The 19,169-nt window shown below is 52.8% G+C and overlaps 6 protein-coding genes across 6 annotated transcripts; 1 reads left to right on the top strand and 5 right to left on the bottom strand.

Moving 5' to 3' along the window:
* Window positions 1–1,013: 1,013 nt before the first annotated feature.
* On the bottom strand, window positions 1,014–2,975 carry NEUTE1DRAFT_39047 (uncharacterized protein; the record flags this gene model as incomplete). The annotated part of the gene is made up of 4 exons (XM_009850475.1): window positions 1,014–1,617; window positions 1,716–1,868; window positions 2,012–2,712; window positions 2,838–2,975. The coding sequence occupies 4 exons, from the start codon at window positions 2,973–2,975 to the stop codon at window positions 1,014–1,016; spliced, it is 1,596 nt and encodes a 531-aa protein (XP_009848777.1).
* A 2,065-nt stretch (window positions 2,976–5,040) lies between these two features.
* On the bottom strand, window positions 5,041–6,813 carry NEUTE1DRAFT_116287 (uncharacterized protein; the record flags this gene model as incomplete). Its single annotated transcript, XM_009850872.1, has 1 exon — window positions 5,041–6,813. One exon carries the CDS (start codon window positions 6,661–6,663, stop codon window positions 5,170–5,172), a length of 1,494 nt encoding a protein of 497 aa, XP_009849174.1.
* A 326-nt stretch (window positions 6,814–7,139) lies between these two features.
* On the bottom strand, window positions 7,140–8,407 carry NEUTE1DRAFT_145003 (uncharacterized protein; the record flags this gene model as incomplete). Its single annotated transcript, XM_009850873.1, has 2 exons — window positions 7,140–7,826; window positions 7,929–8,407. 2 exons carry the CDS (start codon window positions 8,288–8,290, stop codon window positions 7,367–7,369), a joined length of 822 nt encoding a protein of 273 aa, XP_009849175.1.
* Window positions 8,408–9,773: 1,366 nt separating this feature from the next.
* On the bottom strand, window positions 9,774–11,289 carry NEUTE1DRAFT_59697 (uncharacterized protein; the record flags this gene model as incomplete). The annotated part of the gene is made up of 2 exons (XM_009850874.1): window positions 9,774–10,605; window positions 10,697–11,289. 2 exons carry the CDS (start codon window positions 11,287–11,289, stop codon window positions 9,882–9,884), a joined length of 1,317 nt encoding a protein of 438 aa, XP_009849176.1.
* A 1,442-nt stretch (window positions 11,290–12,731) lies between these two features.
* On the bottom strand, window positions 12,732–17,750 carry NEUTE1DRAFT_78382 (uncharacterized protein; the record flags this gene model as incomplete). Its single annotated transcript, XM_009850875.1, has 2 exons — window positions 12,732–13,918; window positions 13,976–17,750. 2 exons carry the CDS (start codon window positions 17,748–17,750, stop codon window positions 12,888–12,890), a joined length of 4,806 nt encoding a protein of 1,601 aa, XP_009849177.1.
* A 269-nt stretch (window positions 17,751–18,019) lies between these two features.
* On the top strand, window positions 18,020–18,698 carry NEUTE1DRAFT_108450 (uncharacterized protein; the record flags this gene model as incomplete). The annotated part of the gene is made up of 3 exons (XM_009850876.1): window positions 18,020–18,083; window positions 18,282–18,308; window positions 18,352–18,698. 3 exons carry the CDS (start codon window positions 18,020–18,022, stop codon window positions 18,696–18,698), a joined length of 438 nt encoding a protein of 145 aa, XP_009849178.1.
* Between the last annotated feature and the right edge of the window lie 471 nt (window positions 18,699–19,169).

The following is a 19,169-nucleotide window of genomic DNA, read 5'->3' on the forward strand; positions in this document are numbered from 1 at the left end:
ATACCTTATTCATCGCACACCACCACTTCGATCCATCATAATTATCACCAAGTCATCATCTTGGCGATAGCCTCAGGTCACTACACGAATGGGACGAACACCATACAAGCACCGACGTAGTCTCTATCTGTAATCCTCTTTCCCAGAGTGCTATTATCAATCGCGTGGTGTCGGCTGCAGCTGGTGCTGGTTCTTGTGTCCACTGTTAGCACTCATTTCCAACAACGAAGGCAAGATGGCCGAGCGGTCTAAGGCGCCACGTTAAGGTTAACCCTTAATCTGAGTTACAACTCAAATCCGTGGTCCGAAAGGGCGTGGGTTCGAATCCCACTCTTGTCATAATCTTTTGCACTTTTGTTGTTCTGGTGATGCTCCAGATACTGAACTTCACTTTTTTTTTTTTGCTGGCGTCTAAACCACAATGGAAGTTTCAAATGGTTGACTTTTGGTATTGGTCAATTTGGTAGTTCAGGACGTGACTACCCTTAGCATTTATGTGGCATCTTGAAGGGTCTATTGGTGTGAGCCTTTGGTTGATTCCAGGCATTTGGATATCAAGGGTTCGTATTTCACTTGATGGAAGGTGCTTAATATGGTCAATAGTACGCAAACCCAAAACACGCAGGACATGTATTTGATTTAGGACAAGACTTATGATTTGTCTTTAGGAACTTTGAGCAAGGGCTCATGCAAAGGATCAAATCACCACACCAGCAGCATTGGACCGTATAACCACGTTGTTCTGTTCTGCGAGTTGCAGGATTCGACTTCGGAGTACCAGTGTTCATATTTGAGCCGGATAAACTTATTCTTCCTTCCAGGCTTTCATATCAAGAACTATCAGGATCGAACGTGAATATCTCGCATGTTGTTAACAAGCCACGGCAAAGTGGGAACTCGACTTCATACAGTCAACATCTGCCTATACCACTTAAGTGGTACATACAAACCAGGGACTCGTTGCGAGGGCATCCTGATCATCCCAGGCCCAACATAAACATCAATACCCAAAGCTATCGTCGGCTTGAAGAAAATACTTCGGGTTCTGCACAACCGTCCCTTTTCATCGTACGGTCCTCAAAGCTCAACCCGAACCCATTTCTCTTCTCGGTACTATCCAGCGAAGAAGTTGCCAATATCCTCACACCCGCAGACTGCCGTTCCACGTCATCCACCTCCAAAACCTCCAGATCGGTACTCCTAGCACTACTGCGGAAGCTCCCAAGCACAATGTCCCTCTCACTCTCCGTTTCTGTCGCCCTTGCCCTTGTCCACGGGCCTCTGTCCCGGCCGGTCATACCTCTCGACTGTCCCTGCCATTGATATTGATGCGTTCCAGGCTTGAGAACATTTCGTTCTGCTCCATTACTAACGCCATCACCGGCACCGGCACCAACACCAACACCGTGACTACCGTTGCTCTTCCCGATGTTACTCTCCAATATGGGGAATACCCTGACCAGCAACTGGCGCATGGCAGGCAAACAGGCGCAAATGACGGCAACGTGGTATTCGACGGCGGACCAAACGGCCACGGGGTAGTAGTCCCAGGTTACGTTGGTCGAAGGCTGGAAGGCGAGGAGGGAATGGAGGCGGATTATGGAGATCATTGTGTCGCTGGGGAAAGTATTAGCAACGGGCCCGGGTAAGGGGGGCAAAAGGGTGAGGAACACCACGAGATGGAAGATATCAAGAGGCAGAGAGAAGAAACTTACAAAACTCCTACACACAACATCAAACCCACCGCCAACTTCTTCTTCCAATCCATGTTAAGTTTCCGGAGCTGAGACAGCGGGATAGCCATGATCCAGAGGTCGAGGACGATGGTGACGATGGATAGGGTCCATGCCGAGGCGTTGATGTTGTCACTGTCATGTTTTGTTTTCACGATTAGCAATCTGTTCCTCTTCCTTTTCTTTTCCCTCCATTTCCCCCGCCCTTTTCACTTCTTTTCTCTATTCTCCCCCCTCTTAACACAAAAAACCAAAGAAAAATGAAAGGCGAAACTCACCACCGCCCCTCATGCTCCCCATCCCACCCCTCCCAAAAAAACTTGACAGTCGGCTTACACCCCACCGGCAACAAAAACACCCCTCCCACCAGGACCACCACCCCCATCGTGCCCCACAGCACCCTCCTCGTCCGCTTCGACCAATTCTCCCCAAAGATCCGCAAATACATGAACAAAAACGGCATCTTCACATACGCCATGATGGCCACATAATACTCAATCAACACATAAAACACTTTCAGAAACCACGTCACCTCTGTGGGTGTCAACGTCCACACATCCCTCCCGATCCCTGCGCGAGCGAGCGAGTGGGCGATGAGCACCGTGTAGGGGATTCCCAGGGGAATACTCAGAAAAATGACCCAGTCGTCGAGCCCGAGACGGCGGCCGCCGGAGGGGTGGGTGAGCAGTCGAAAGAAGAGGCGGGAGAGGACGAGGAGAGGACTGAGCGTGCCGAGGGTGAGTGTTAAGATTATTAATTGGGAGGAGCGGTTGCGGGGCGTGTCGTGGCAGAGGGTGGCGGTTTGGTTGAGGGCGGTTAGTAAGGGGATTGGGCGGCAGGAGGTGGTGAGGCAGGAGGTGAGGGAGGGGCGGTGGTGAGGGTCTGGAGAGCATAGACAGGTGAGGAGTTCGGAGGATGTTGAGGCGTTGTTGTTGTAGGAGCAGGGAAAGAGCGTGAGGAGCGGGGTTATGCACTCGTCCTGGGGATGGAAAGGGACTAGGGTATTAGCTTTCTTGGTCTGACGTTTAAGATGGGTGTGATAAGAGTAGTGTGGCTTGACTCGAGATTAATGATACTTAATGTAGTGTTCAGGGGTATACCTACCGCGCAACTAGGATAACCTTCCAAGATCTCTGAAATAACTGTCTTCGAGGTATTGTAGGCTCTCACCGGCGAGGAGAGAAGAATGAGGAACAGAAGAACTGCAATAAATAGATTCCAAAGTGACAAGGAGCGCCTCATGATTGAAGCAATGCCCATTGTCTTTCTTTCCTGGCCCCTTGGCCCACGTATAGGTATGACCAGATCAAAAACCAAAACAAAAAGAGGCTCAAACCAGGATTGACGTTGAAGTAAAGTAAATAGAAATAAGTCAAGCTCGGCAGCTCCAGCTCCTAGAGCTAGTAAAATAGACAATGTGGTGAAACACGAAGCTTATTTCCCACGTGCTGCTGCTGCTGCTGTTGTCACATTGTGGAGAGATAGAGAAAAAGGAAGAATTTGAAAGTATCTGAACAATGGAGACAAATTGTGGTATTTGAGAATGATCACAACCATGGAGGTACAGGTGGGAAGGAGTACAGAGGAAACCACAACGACGGCGTACACGGACGAAGACACGGAGAGCCGCAGAAGTAGTACTGTACTAGGTAGATCGTGTCACCGTCACTGGTGTCTGGTCTCTCAAGTCTCCCATAATATCAGGTAGTCTGCATGCATACACACATCTTGATATCGACTGCCAGCCTTTATAATATAGCATGTGATCTAAAGCAACCAGCCTACCCACATCCGTCTTCGGTATGGCTGTTCTATAGATGTCAGGCATATATGAAAGCATGGAAGCCATGTTGTCAGAAGCACAGTGTCCCTGTGCTACCCGTCTCTGCATCTCTGGGTATGTGCGTTCCTTGTGTGTGTAACTGTAACAAACTTCGATTGTCCCACGAGCAGCAGGGAGTAGCAGCAGGTACAAAGTCCATCCAGCATCTATCTGTATGGGCGATGAAAGGGGAATTATCGACAAGGAGAAAGGAAAGGCTGCACACCCAGAACACTCTACCCAGTATAGACAACCAAAGCCATTCGGCATCACTATCCCCATGCTCCCCGGTTATCGCCTTTGGGGTTGTATGAGTCCAGCTACATGGGTTCCTGGGGCTCTCAAATCTATTGCATCCATTGGGTCGTTCGCCAGGTGCATTCCATATCTCTCGAAGTGCCTGTACCTGTGTCACTTACACAGCAGCAGCGCATATGTATGTGTAACATGTGTATAAAGAGATCCGGCTTCCTTCCTTTTGTCCTTCCTTTGCCCAAGTCCTTTGGTACTACCAAGTACCGGAAATTGAGGTATGTAGAACGTAGAACAACGGGGCAAAGCCTCCTTGAGGTAGATCGTGTTGTGATACCTTGCTTCGGCTTTGTTTACTTCTTGAATTTGTGTCTCCCGGATTTGTGTAAGTCAAGAGAAGCGGCTATAAATTGACCGGGAGGATATCAGCCAAACTTGATAGTGGTTCCTTTGTAAGGATGCGTAACCTGATGCGTGCCAGGTTAGCACATATCAAAGCTACTTGGACGCGAGGACCCGACCCTCCTCCACCTCACAGTTCTGTTACCACCAATATGCAAGTGAGTATGGCCATGCCCCTGAGCTGGGTGCAAAGTAGCAGCGCCTCCCCCATTGCTTTCATGCCGAATTACTGTTAAGGTTCCCCGATACAACCAAGTAGTTTCTGAGATGCTGAGAACCAACCCGCGCCTTATAAATTGCGTGGGTGTGTTGAGTTTGAGACCCCTGGGCAATACGGGAGGAGGGTATTCCCATATGATGCCACGTGTAAAGTGTGTGGAAGGGACGCGGATAAAACAAGACACGAGGGCTCGAGGATATCTGGATAGTTTACACATGCGAGTAGAGCCACGTGCATCGTGGTTTGGGTTTGACCCTTGTAGCAGTCTGATATCGCCAGGGGCAGGCATCGCCACAGACACCCAGATTCCAGCCTTATGACGTGAAGAGAATGGGAAAGAAAGGTGCGATTGGTGGATAGAAGAGCGTGGCCCACATCGTCGACCTCAAAACTGTTACTCGATTCCCGGACTGACGCAGATGTCATGGGAGGGTTGCACTTGTTTGCCCTGGTGAATGGTCGTAGCGGTCTGCTCTTGTTTTGAACAAACAAATGCACCTAGCCGTCCAGATATTCAGGTCGGCATATAAGCCCATTCCGAAGTTCACCGCGAAGTTGGTTGCCATATGAAACCATATTGGGTCGACCGGGGAGATAGTCGAGATCTTAGCCAGGGACCATTCCCAAATAGTGTGCTTCATGAGGTGAATATATCAAGGCAGATCGAAGAAGGGTATTTTTGGTGAAAGACGCACGTTTATTTACAGCATAGGATCCTGAGTAAACCCACCTGAGAAGCCTTATGCCGACTTATCGGCGAGCTTCTCCTTCATCTCGGACTTAATTCTGGTGATGGTGCCAGAACCGCCGTAGACCATGGCGGTGTACACCATGGCCACACTAGCACCAGCATTGAGAACCCTCAAGGCCTGTTCACCGTTGGTGATTCCACCAGAGGCAAACAGAACCTTTTGCGCAGGGCTCTTGTCGGACTCGGACTTGAGAGCATAGCCGTCCAGCATCTTGCGGTACCTCCCAATCAAATTAACAGTACGATCGAAGAGAGCAGGGCCAGAGAAGCCTCCCTCCTCGTGGAGAATCTTGGGCTCGTCGTCGATCAGCTTGACGCCCTTGGGAACGATGCCGGTCCGGCGCTTGGTGGTGTTGCCGACAATAACACCGTCGACACCGCTGTTCCACACAGCCTCCACAACGCCTTCCATCTGTGTGTCATCATCCTCATCGGGTGAAACCTTGACCATGACTCTCGGCTTGGTCTTCCTCTTGGTTTGCTGGGCCGCATCCACAACCGCAGAAAGAAGCTTGGTCAAAGGTTCGGTAGCCTGCAGGTCGCGTAGGCCGGGGGTGTTGGGGCTACTGACGTTGACGACAAGGACGTCGGCATAGGGGGCGAGCTTGTCGACACAGTAGACGTAGTCGCGAATAACCGCATTGACATCCTTCTCGTCCGTCTTCTTGTTCTTGGCGATCTGAACACACAAGAGACGGCCGGGGTGGAGACTGCCGGGAGGGATGCCATCAGTGCCCTCCTCGTTCAGCACCTCGTTGTCAGTGAGGCCGACAGAGCGGGCGAACTTGCGAAGGCGTTCGCGCAGGCGGGTAGCCATGGCGTCAGCGCCGCGGGAGTTGAGACCATAGCGGTTGATCAGACCGTCGACCGAGGGAATGCGGAAAACTCTGGGCTTGGGGTTGCCCTCCTGAGGGAAGGGAGTGCAGCCACCCACCTCGACGACACCGGCACCGAGGGCGAACAGGGGATCAGGGATCTCGGCGTCCTTGTCGAGACCAGCAGAGATGCCGATAGGGTTGAGGAGCTGCTTGCCGAAAACATTGACCGACAAGGGGCCGTTCGGACTCTCGGGAACCCTCTCGCGAATGTAGAGGCCAGTCTCATAGAGGCCCTTTAGGGCGGCGGTTCCAACATGGTGGGCTTCTTCGGCATCGGGGAAGATAGTGCGAAGGAGGGGAGGAACGAGGTACTGGTGGACGGAGGCGCGCGTGTCTGTCGCGTAGTAGTAGCCGACACCGAGGACGGCAGCAAGAGCGGTGGCATAGGCGGAGAGCTTTAGACGGCGGGAAAGGCTCGAGGGATCGACGACGGCAGCTTTGGTGGGCTCGGTGGGGGTAGCCGTGGTGGTGGTGGTGGTCGTCGTCGTCATCGGCGTTGTTGTCGAGTTTGGGCGACGAGGAAAGGACTGGAATCTTGGCTTGGGCGCAAGAGGGCGGAGGGCCGCTGAGAGGGCAGGTCTTGTCCTGAGGTAGGGGGCGGCCATTGTGAGGGCTGTCGAGTGTTTGCTGGACCAAGCGAACACTCAATGTTTTGGCGGAGAAGAGAGAGGAAGGTTGGCTTGTGTTGAGACTCGAAGCGGGAGGAGAAGCGAGAGCCAAGGGAAGGGTGGAGTTGAACGGCGACGGGCGATTAGATGGGACGGGGACGACTCGGAGCCGGAAGCTCATGAGGTGCCCTGTCGTTCCACTTGTACCGAAACTCCAGCCGCTGTCTGAACCCGACTCAGACCACCGAGAGCGGAGACCCCACCAGTTTTGGGCTGATGTCAACTAGAGAACAGCTGACTCCACCACCACTATAATTCCCACCCACTGCCATGTGCCCCTGGGTTGCCCTGATTGATGATGGAATGGAGGTCGTTCCCGTCATCAGTGCCCGGGCGCCTTCTTTAAAAACGTGAACATTGACACAGCCTCATCTGACTGTGTTCCTCCTCGTTTATTACGGTACCATGTTCCAGTCGGAAAGAACAGCTGAGATTCAAGAAAAACAACAAAATTGTATTCGCTCAACTGAAACGATACAGGTATCTCTATGTCGATGCAACCAACAAAAAAGACCGCCCCATGAACGCCGACCCATGCAATGATGTCTACAACTATGCAACCCCAAAATTGGCAAAAATAACCACCCTTCCTCTAGCTCCCCGGTGAAAATGCTCCCTCCTCTTATCGCCGCCGTATTCGCTAATTCGCAGCCGCCATCGCCATCTCTGGTCGCGTCGAAAGCTCTACCTGTCGCGCCTTCAACTGGGTGGGTTCCGCTTCCATCGCTTTTGCCGCCAGTGCCGGCGCTGGTTGTTCGATCGCCTTCCCATCCTCGGCCCTCCGATTCAAGAAACTCAGATACGTCTGCCATCCAACCGCGACCACACCCGCAAACAGCGACCGGTACTCCATCGGGATGAACGTGAAGCTGAATGCCGTCACGGCTGGCCATAGCTTGCACGAGTTGACAAAGCTCACGGGTACCGTGACCCGGATGCGCTCCACGATATCCTTCCAGCTCTCACCCGCGAGAACAGCCTGCATGCCGAAGAAGTACGAGTTGAAGATTGGGGTGAAGCAGAGCTGGTTGACCACCACCTTGGTGCCCAGCGAGAGGATGCGCGACGAGTAATTAAAGTTGTTGGACAACCACAACGTCCTGCAGGCGCAAACCAAAACACGTCAGCCTTGAGTTCTTTCTCTGATCGCATCATCATATGTACAAGACAAGACGAAAACATAGAGGAGGGCTTGCGCCTACCATCTGAAACTGGGAATCGACGATATCGACCCGATGATCAGCGACCGCACCGTCCGCTTGGGATCATAGTCCTTCCCGCCCATCCTCTGCGCCGAAATATCAGAAAAGAAGTAGATGACCAGCGACGTGGCCACCTGGGTGGTGTATGGTCTCTTGCGCTGGGCGCGCGCATATGCGAAGGCTGCCCTCGTCAAGGGCCCGAGCCGCTGCCAGAAGGGAAGGTTAGGGACATTGCCCGGTGTCGGGATCTGCTCGCCGGCTGTGGGAGGTTTGGTTGAGTATTGCGCCCGACGCTGGCGGACATGGCGAAGAAACTCGACTTTGCGCCGAAGTACGGTTCGAAGTAGTGAGTCGGCTGCCATGCTGCTGCTGTTCTGTTTACGGTACCAGGTATGGTATCTGTGTCGCCCGATGTCGCTCGTTCGTGGTGCGATCTCTTCTCTGGTTCTAGCAGTGCTTGCTTTCTGATATTCGCATCGCAAAGTCTCTAAGCGCAACAAGAAGAAGAGGTAGGGAAAAAGAAACCTGAAAGTGACTCGAACAAAGAGAATAACGGCTTGTTACGGCCTGGTCAAGGGAGCCCGATCCAGTGACAAGGCGCACTAGTTAAGACCTCCTCCCCCAGATGACAGGATCCACGAGATCTTCTAGCTGACCCACTTTAGGGGGACCGGCGTCGCTCTAAAGATGTTCGATGGCATGTACCTCTACGCCCTGGAATATATGGCAAGGTACATTACACCACCCCAAATTGCCCTGATGATGCTCCCCCCTATTTTTGCCTTGTTGTTCCCTGAATTCCGGGCCGCTCAGGGGCTCCCGTCTGTGCTGTCTGTGCGGATTTGCCAGGTCAGGAACCGCTGGAATGTTTCTGTTTCGCCTCGCTGTCACAGCGTCTCCAGCAACGTGGTTGGGCGTGAACGGTCCTCAAAGGGTCAAAAGGGGGCAAACAAGACACAAGGTATGTCAACATTGGGCTAGCCAGTCACGCAATCAAGGCCGCAGCAATGGTCACACCAGCACATGTTTTAACTGCGGGAGGGTACCCAGGCAGGTGATGTGGAAAAAGGTCCGGACACTCGCTGGATTTTGTTTGGTACAAGCGTGTCCGAACTTCCATGTTTCCACAAGACCTGCCAGGCAAATCTGTACATAAAAGAACAAAAACAAAAACAAAACAACCATCAAAAAAAATATACTTCGCTGGGAAACCGCTTGGCGAAAACCCAGATCCCACTTGGGATTCGCTGTTGGTTAGTGATACTCGCTATGTGTTAGTCGCTGTTGGTTAGTCGCTATGGGTTAGTAATGCTCGCTATTCGCTATTGGTTAGTGATACTCGCTCGTTCGCTATGGGTTAGTATGTTCGCTCGTTCGCTCGTTCGCTGGGGATAAGGATACTCGCTATAATGTCGCTGTAGATAAGTTTATTCGCTATGGAAGACTACGCTAAGATGAGTACTCACCATGGGAGAGTGCCCAGGACGTGCCCGGACATCTCTCCCATAGTAGTGGCGAAAAGTTGCCCTCGACGAGAATCGAACGAATGACCTCGAGGTTGAACACCCATGGAAGGTGCAACCCACGTGGCCGCTCAGGCACTAAACCATTTCTGGCTGTTGCTACCCACTTGACACAAACGCTAAACCTATATAGGCAACTTCGAATGTCTTCCCCACACAGACAGCTGCCTGGGTTCGGATGAACGGTTGTGCTCAATGCTGGCCGGATGCCCGACATTTGTTTCATCTTGTCGACAAGAGTTCATTCACAAAAGGATGGGATCGCGATTGCCAATTTGCGACAACAAGGCTTTACCATAATGCTTATTTTATTAGGTATCCTCCAATGTACCAAAATGGCCATTTCGAGGTTGGGTATCTAGTTCCTGGCTGTCTTCTCATCCCGTTCCTCCCGTTCCTTCCGTCCCATCGCTTCCAATTTCATCTCATCTTACTTCAGCTCATAACCCGGCGGCTGCACTCCATCCCGTTCCTTTTCATCCGTAGACCCAAGGGCAGCCACCACAGAGCCCTCGATGCTCGCCTCCTTAGCGGCAGCCGCGGCAACGGCAATGACACCCAGCGGTTCACCATCAGACATTGCCCTAGAAGTGGAACCACCATCCTCCTCCAACTTCCTCAAATTTACCGGTCTCTCCGGCACCATAAACACCACCGCCGACGTCGCCGGGATTGTGAACCCAAACATGGCAAACGCAATAATCAGGTTCACCATGGGCGCGACCTGCGCCGCGCCAATCCCAAACGCCAAGCACGAGCCCACACTCTCAAAACTTCTCACAATCCCCACTGCCAGTCCCAACGTCTCGAGATCATCGAAAAAGGCACCGATAAGCCAGTACACAAACATGTAGTGACTTTCGTTGAGGAACCTGAGAATGACCATGGACGCGAACCCGCGGCCGAAGCCGGGGTTGGCCCAGTCGAGCGTGATCGGGGTCCCTGCCGCTTTCAGGTCGCCGTACAACTTCTCGTTGGCAGTTTGCCAGCCAAAGGTTCCCAGCATGAGAATAACAAAAAAGGCCCAGGTGAGTCGGGCGACGGTCGGGCGCGAGAGGGATTGTCGGTCGTAGAACCAGCCCCAGAAGATGTTGGCGGCCGTGGCGACGATGCCGGAGACGAGGGAGCCGAGGGTGCGAGAGCGGACTGAGAAGCTGTTGGTGTGCGGGGTGTTAGTTTCCGTTTTGTCCAACTCTAGGTAAGATCGTGAGGAGGTGATAGGGGGAAGGGAAAAAGATGACATACTACTTGGTCATATAAATCCCCAGATAAGTGCTATTCCACTGAAACCCAATCAGGATCGGCACTAGCAGGTACATCTGCGTGCGCTTAAACAGACTCCAAATCTTCTCGAACTCGCCCTTGACCGTCTTATTCAACGTCGGATCTCGGAGTCTCGTCCCATCAGCCTTGATCACCTTGTGCGGCGAAGACACCAGCAACGCAAACGGCAACCCAAGACACTGCAGCGCAATCAGCACCAGGTACGTGGTATACCCGACTTTGCCCCTTCCTTCCTTCTTCACGTTGAGCGAAAGCTGGATCGAAGCGCCAATCAGCTGGCCTAGCTCGCGCAGACCCAGCCAGATGCCCGTGAACTTGCCGCGGTCCTTGATGTCGGCGTAGCCGAGCGCGATGGCGCCCTCGGAGGCCCATAAGGCGGAGGCGGCGATACCGCAGAGGGCGCCGCCGAAGAGGACGAACCATTCGGTTCCGTACCGGTTGTTGACGTAGAGCGCGGCGGAGTAAGGGGCGTAGCCGAGGGTGCCGATGATGAGAACCCATTTGATACCGATCTTGTTGGAGAGAATGGAGAAGAGGGAGCAGCCGAAGACCATGATGCTGGTTGGGTTGTGAGTCTTGGGGAACATTGTGCTTAAGGGGGAAAGAGGGAGAGGGAGGCATACCCAAAAGTCAAAGAGTTCGATCCGTTCACCAAGTATGGCTCCTGCGCGCCGCCGGCACCCGTGCTGTTGAGGGCATTCCACACACCGGGCTGGGTGAAGGAGATGAGGCCGACCATGATGACGTTGAACAGAGGGCTGCGGTACCATCGAGTGAACCTCGATACCGGCTTGGTTATTTGCTCGTCAGCGTCTGACCCCGTCGAGACGGGGCCGAGCTCGACCTTCGTTTCCTTGTTATCTGTCGAGGACATCGTGTCTAGGTACCTTCCAGTGGTTGGTCCTATGGGCTGCAGGACTCAAGGTTTCAAACAACAACAAGATCCAAAGGGTAATTCCGGTCTTTCATCACACACCCCAAACCACCGGGACCTCGCCCGTCTTTATGTGATTATTCCCCATCCCACATCCCACATCTCACATGGGATATCTCCGCGTCTCCATCTTCCATGGCGATAACGACGGACAAGATGACTGGGCTGAATGCGGACCCTTTTAGCTTGCCTTGCATACACATTACATAGGGACCGCAGTGTGACTCTACATCACATAGTAAAAGCGCGAAAGTGGAGGAGGCCAGAACTTTGACAGCCCTCCCTCGACCTCGACCTCGGTTACGATTGCTGTTTTTTTTTTCTCTTTTGGCTCGTTTCCAGCACGGAGAATTCGTCAAAATAGGTGGAACTTGTCGACGATCCCCACGCGATGCGGATTGTGTGTGGGGGGCATAAAACGAGATTGATACCCTCCCCGTCCTGACCGTCCTACGCGAGTCGTGGTCGTTGGTGGTGGTGTCGTCGACTTTTGGTACACTACACTATACCACAGTAGTGTAAAGGTAGCGAATAACCTCAAAAGGAGTTTAGCGGTTCGGCAATCTGTCTGGAGAAGCGGTACTATTAAGGTTTAGGTTTATGGACAAAAAAAAAAGACGTTGGTGGAGCAAGCCAAGCCTAAAAGATGGGCACTTGTTGCAATCTCACCATTGCTTAGCACCATCACGACATCGGCCGCTAGGGAAGCGATGACTGTAACCTTGTCACCGTTACTAACGACAAGCACTTCGTCAACCCCCGGGGGTGAATGGCTCGCATGGCAGCGGTAAAACACGGTTCAGACATTCATTTTTGAAGACATTTCCACTATCTTGGCTTCAGCGTGCTTACAAGGATCACTTTGCGCCATCCACTCCATTGCACCGCTTAGACTTTGCCAGCTCGGACTTCAAACTGCTTTCAGAGCAATGTATCATTCAAACAATGGGTTGGGGGGTCTCCGGGCAATTGGCTTGAGATTTCTCCGAACGGGAGTTGGGGAAAAAAGTTGTATACTGGATTGGGATAGGGTCATACGGGACCACTGGGTCTGATGTTTATGAACTAGACCGATTCATCCTTCTCTTGTTTTCAAAAACCACCTTTTGTGTATTCGCTATTCAGCTATAACCTAACCCAGAACAAACAAATGCGCTTTCAACAACCCCAAAAAAGGCGCTGGTGGCATGTACACAGTAACTGCTAACCCCCCTCTCCTCAATCACCACCTCCACCCCTCCTCGTCGAACTCCCCAAATAATCAATCGGGTTCCGGCACAACGGGCACGTGTTCTTGTTACTGTTCTGGAACCACTTGTACAGGCACAACCTGTGGAACAAGTTATTGCACGTGCTGCACCTCTTGTCGGGCAGCTTCTTATCCGCCGACACAACCGCGTAGCAGATGGGGCACTCGGTATGGCCCTTGAGTGCACCAATGATGTTTCGCCGGAAGGCGGCCAGGCCGTCCGTGATGCTGCCGTTGGCGAAAGTGATGACACCCTGCGTGGCGCGCACCCAGCTCTGCCACTTCTTCTCGTTGACGGCAACACGGTTCTCGCCGATGACTTCGACTGACTCGAGAGGGTAGCCGGCGGGGATCTTGATGGCGATGGAGGCGAAGTCTTCGTCGATCTCGTAGCCCGCTGAGACCTCCTTGGCCGTGCGGTTGACACGCACGCGGAGCTCCTTCTCGTCTTCTTGGGGAGCTTCTTGCGAGGAGGCCCAGTCGTTAACCTCGTCGAGGGCATCCGAGATTAGAAGAGGTGCATAGTACTTGGCCATCCAGGAGTCGAGGGCAATTTTGGTCTGCTTGCTGCGCAGGTCGAGATACCATGACTTCACGAGGCCGGGAAGGAACTTGAGCGAGAGATAGAAGAGGTGGACGAGCAGCCACTGCATATCGCGCTCTTTGGTTCCTTCTTCGGACTGGCTAACGTCGTAGGATCGGATATGCTCCGCGCTGAACGTGTTCTTATCGAGGTTCAGTGCTTGGCCGGTGGAGTGCCCAAGAACGTCAAACATTAGCTCAAGCAGAGCATCAAGCGAGTTGTCAGCTTTGAGGGATTCCGTGTATTGCTTGCGCACTTGAAGTGGAGCCTGGTTGTAAGCGTCAAAAACGAGGTGCCAACCAAGGAGGTAAGAGCGAACATCCACAGGGAAGCCCGCAAGCTCCTCATCAGTGTATTTCTCCAATGCCGGAACAGTTTGAATGATGGAGAGCAGCTCATCGGGGAGTTTGGCGACTGCTAAAAGAGTCAGCATACATGGTCATTGGTACGTAGAACAAAGTCGAGAGTACATACCCTTTTCTTCCAGAAGAGTCTCCAGGACCTCCTCTTCTTGCTGAGCGGGCAGGGCCCGGTGGAGAAGACTGAATGCGGCTGTCTGAACGTCCCGTGAACTGGAAGACAATAACCCATAAAGGTTGGTCAACAAATCCTTCTCAGATATGAGATGCTTGAGGGGAATTTTCTGAACTGCCCTGCAGAGAGTCTCGTCGAGTATTTGACGAGCCGTGTTGACTACATCATGTGGTAGCTCAAGCAGCCGGATGAGTGCCTTGGACCGGTCAAGTGCGGTCTCTTCCAAGGCCTCGACAAGGTCATCATTGGGATCCTCCAAAGCCTCCATTGCTGATATGAGCCTGATGGAGGGCAAAACATAAGCCGGCCATCGCTGAGGGGTATCGTTTCTGGCCTTCTCCCACAACAAAAGGCAGTAATCGATGGCTTCCCGCCAGTACGGCCCATACACCTGGGCGACATTGGGCAGGATGCGGTGGATGCCCTTGCATACCTCGGCGGTGAGGCCAAAGGTCATCTCGTCGGAAGTTTGCACCCACGTAGTGAACTGCTTAAGAGCAAAGACGAGTTTGCGCTGCTCAACTGGTGTCTTAGCTGGAGGGTAGACTGAAAGGCAGATGTTCAGGAGGACCACATTGTACAGGGTCTTCGGTGATGATGGGAAGCATCCTACAATGTCAGACACAAGACGGTTGTAAAGATTTGCGACAGCTCTGGACGAAGCAAGTCCTTCGTCGAACCCGGTAAGGAAGGCGATGGCGGCAAAGACGGTCTGCGGCGTGGCCTTCATAATACCAAGCTTGTTGAACCACTCGTCGAATTTGGCGCCGGCAAGGTAGCCATGTACGCTCACCAGAGCCTGGAACAGTTCAGTGAGGGCCTTGGATGCGTACAATGCCTTGGCACTGAAGTCCGCAGCCTGCTGAAGCAAGGACTGGATGAGCGTTTCCACCAAGCTGGTTCCGTTGAGGTCGCCTTCTTTCCAGCTCGCCGAAGCCCCGGCCACTCGGGCAAGTAGCGACGTGCCTAGATCCAAGAAAGACTGAATCTCATCAGATCTTTCTGTTCTGATATCCTCAGCGGCAGGCAAACTCCAGAGTCCATTCTCCTTCATGACAGTCAAGTCGTCATTCGCAAGAACGGCAGTCAGGAAGATGAGCTCCAGGAGGTCCGCCGGAACGCTTTCCAGGTCTGCGTCAGTGAAAAGATTGGTGGTGTAGATGGCCATCCTCGCAGGAATTGACCGGCCCTGACGATCCCTTTTCTGGGTCGTTGGGGTGCTACCCTCGCCCTCTGTCGCCAGGAAGTAGGCACCGCCAAAACTGCTGGTGATAGACAGGGAAGGATCTGGGTTATCCCGCAAAAAGCTGTAAAGCTCAGTATTCCATGCTTTCGCCGATGGGAGAAGGTCAGTCAAAGGAACACCAGAGCTCAGGATCTCCTTGGCATGGCGGATCAAGGTGTCGATATCAAGAGAAGAGGGATCGGCCTCAGCCAAGCTAAGGCGAATGACTTCAAGCCACAACTTGTCCCCGCCATACTGTTTCTGAATAAGAGATCTTATAGCCGCAACCTTGGTCGCCTTTTCAGAGTCCGATATTTCCTCCAGGGATAAGAGCCTCGTGAAAAGATCAACCGGGGTATCTGCGAACAGGGCCGACTTGTTGCGAAGTAACAGATCGAGAGCTTTGAACTCAGGATCATATTTTCCAGCCACACCAATATCCTGCGCAAACGAGCTAGCGAGAGACTGTAGCGTTTTGTCATCCACGACAGAATGAGAGATGCTGGCTCTGCAAAGTTGTTCCACAACGGGAGACGAAGGCTCCTCCTTGGAAAAGTCCTGCCAGGCTTCGACAATGAAGTTTTGCAGTGCCTCGCTCTTCTGCGCAACCGCCTGAGGAAGAGGAACAGACACCAGTTCCTTGACGATTGGCGCACCGGAAGGGAAGCCATGACTCAAAGCAGCGTCAATAAGCTTTACCCAGACCTGCTCGGAGAAGTCAGGCTGATCAAGAGTAACGGCGGCAAGGCAAGATGCCAGAAACGGGAGTGATCGAGAAACGACGATCTTCTCGAAAGCTTCTTGGTCGTCGAGTGGGAAAACCTTCTTGATCAGATCGCTCTTGGAGCACAGGCCTGGAGCCTTGGTGAAGGCGGCTTTTAGGACAGCCGCAGCACAGAAAGGCTTGTAGTTTCGCCTGGCAAGCAGATCTTGTGCGCTTTCCAACAAATTTCTTGAGGTCGAAGCGACCACACTCGGAAGATCAGCATCGCCATCGAAGCTCTGTTGGCTGGGTGCCCCCCTCAGGAAGCCTTGTACTAGAGTGAACCAGCGATCACCTTGGGCTGCCAGCTCTAACTGAGACTTTTCATAATCGGGGGAAACTTCAGGGAGAGAGTTGGAAAGACCCGCAGCAAAGTCATCACCAAGCTTCTGCCATTCTTCCTTTGCTGATGACCGTACTTGCTCGTTTGTTGTGTATGGTACAATCTTCCATGCCTTAAACACATGTGGAGGCTGCGCATAGGCCCACGTCGATGTTTCCGTGGAAGGATGCAAGTATTCCCGAGTTAATGGGTACAGGTTTTCCTGAAGAAAATCCGGGCTTGGGGTAGAGCCCGCGGTAATACGATCGACCGTGTTAAGATAACAGGCCCAAGCAGACGCGGCATTTTGACGCCGCTCCACACGGCTCGTGATGGCAGTTCTCATGGACTTGAGGAACGCCGAGGCATTCGCAGCGTAATCTGGGGAAGATGTTGGCAAAATGGCAAGCAACTGATCCAACTCCGTCCAGTACTCATCCGACCCTCCCTGGGAACCCTTCTGGACCAACGGCCGCAAGCGGTCCAAGGGACTCTTGCTGCCCCAAACCTTGGGAAAACGTTTTGTAACGCTGATCAATGCCCTCAAAAGGTCCACAGCTGAGCCTCTCTGTTCCTTCTTGGGGCCTTCCGCCACCAGTACCTTGCCAACATCCTTCAGTTTGGGTTCTAAGAGACTAGGTTTGTTGTCGAGGTAACTTGCGACGAGCTGGTAAAAGGCACGACGTACGGACGCATCATCGGAAGCTGCCAAGGTCCAAAGAGTATCGGCGTCGAAGAAGCGCTTGAGTTCGTCGGGGTATTGGTCGTCCTTGACTGTGGGCAACAGGTGCTGGATCATGGCCATACTACTTCCGAGCACGCGGTAGTACTTGGCCTCCATATCCTCCTTGGATGTCGTCCTCTCGTCACTAAGAGAGTCGGCTGTTTCTCGGATGGCCTCGTTGGCATATTCGAGGAGCTTGCCCTGGAACGCGATCCAGAACTTTGCCTTCTTTTGGTCCGAGTCGAGAATGTGAGCCGAGACGGCGAGAGCAGCGCGGGCGACTCCCTTGTCCTTGTCGAAAGTGCCAGCAACCCATGGGCCGACCAGCTTCGGTAGGGTCTTTTCAATGCGCTTCTTGGCTGACTTGACGAGCTCGAGGAGGAGGTTGTGGGAGAGTTCTCGGACACGGCGGTTATTGTCGATGGCGACACGGGGGTAGAGTTGAGCCCAGACGTCTATGACGGAGTCGTCGACGGGCTGGTCGGACTTTTTGACGCATGCTAATATCTCTTCGAGAGCCTTGGACTTTGTTGTGCTGTCTCGCTTGAGGAGGTTTTTGAAGGGCACGATGACGTCTTGGGGGACGCTGGAGAGGTCGGGAGGCGGAGCGACATAGGATAGCGAAGCTGTTGACAACGAGAAGGCGCCAAAGCCGCCGGAACCAAATCCTCCTTTCTTCATGGTGGCCGTGTGTCGTTGGCTATAGATACGTCGGACTTGAGTGATTCAGAGGCCAGATTCGACTATAAAGGCGAGGAAGCAATAAAAAGAAAGCTTAAAAAAGGCACGGCGAAGAGATGCCAGAATGCGATAGCTGGAGAAACACTAGACCTAGCTTAGAGCTGTGGATGAAAAATAATGACACCGTTCAAAGCTCAGTCGCGCTCATAATCCGAGATGTCTATTAGAGGATCGAGTACAGAGTTGCCAGGTGTTTAGTGCAGAACGTCATGCCACCATCGCGATATACTCTTGGCTGTCACGACCGCTGTGGTTACGGCGATGAGCCTGCCGGTATGATGATGCTCGGCTTCAATGACGGCCTTCTCGGTCTACCTTTCCTGGTTCCTGCATCGGTCATAGTGGGGTAGCTGCCCGCTTGGAGCACAAAATCGCGGTGCACGTGATGAGGGGCACGTTTTGACGTGTAATGTTAGTGCTCACCTTGGCCTCAGTATACAGAGCACTAACAGCATAAACCAACTTGGCCAGTTTTGGCATCGTCAAACATTAGGGCAGGTTCGTTGGTTTTCAGACTCTGAGACCCTAACATCTCGAACAGTGCCGCTTTGCTGTTTGGAACCCGATCCAAGCAGGCTCGGGTTGCTCACTTTGATCTTTGCCTGCCGAATGTCTCACTGCTTTGGGTCACAAATGATGGGAGAGGAAAACATGGACGCTCCGGAAAAACCAAAGCTCCTCAAATCCAAGACGAGCCGGAAGGGGATCGGCAAGTCGGATAACCTCTTTGAGTCTTCCACTTTGCACAGCCCAAAGCGGATGGACGCCCAGATAGCAAATGACAAACAGGCGGCAGAGCCAACAGTCGATCTTGAGCATCTGTCAGAACAGCAGTTTCTTGGGATGTTGGCTTGTTGTCGAGCAACAATTATTGTCCCTCTCCCCTAAGAAGCTCTTGTTGTATTACTCATACATATTAGTTCCACACTGTCGTTGCCGGGACAATGACTCATGTTGTTGGCTCGTGCATTATACTGTGAAGTAAACAATGCCTTGGAAGTTGAAGCCATCGCGAACTGTCTCCGTGTCAAAGTTACCAAGCCCGAAGCCATCGTCGAATGAAGAAGTGGGTGAGATGGCCGGTTGACCAGGTGGTTGGGCGTGAGTGTTCATCATTCATCAATCACCCTCCATTTCATATGAATGTTGTCCTCCTCCAGTGCCTCCAATCTCTCTCTCACACTGGCCGATCATCACCAACTTCCTTCAAACAACTGTTGCTCCTGTCTTGGCGTCGAGCCAGTCTGGTGGCGAGAGGGCGGGTTAGCAGGGTGACCTTGTCCCTTAGCGCTCTCCCCTTAGGCCCCTTCACATCGACACCAATGCATGTTCCAATGCATGCCCTGTGGACCCTGTCAG

The sequence above is a fragment of the Neurospora tetrasperma genome, assembly GCF_000213175.1.
Source record: "Neurospora tetrasperma FGSC 2508 unplaced genomic scaffold NEUTE1scaffold_2, whole genome shotgun sequence".
Taxonomy (NCBI): domain Eukaryota; kingdom Fungi; phylum Ascomycota; class Sordariomycetes; order Sordariales; family Sordariaceae; genus Neurospora; species Neurospora tetrasperma.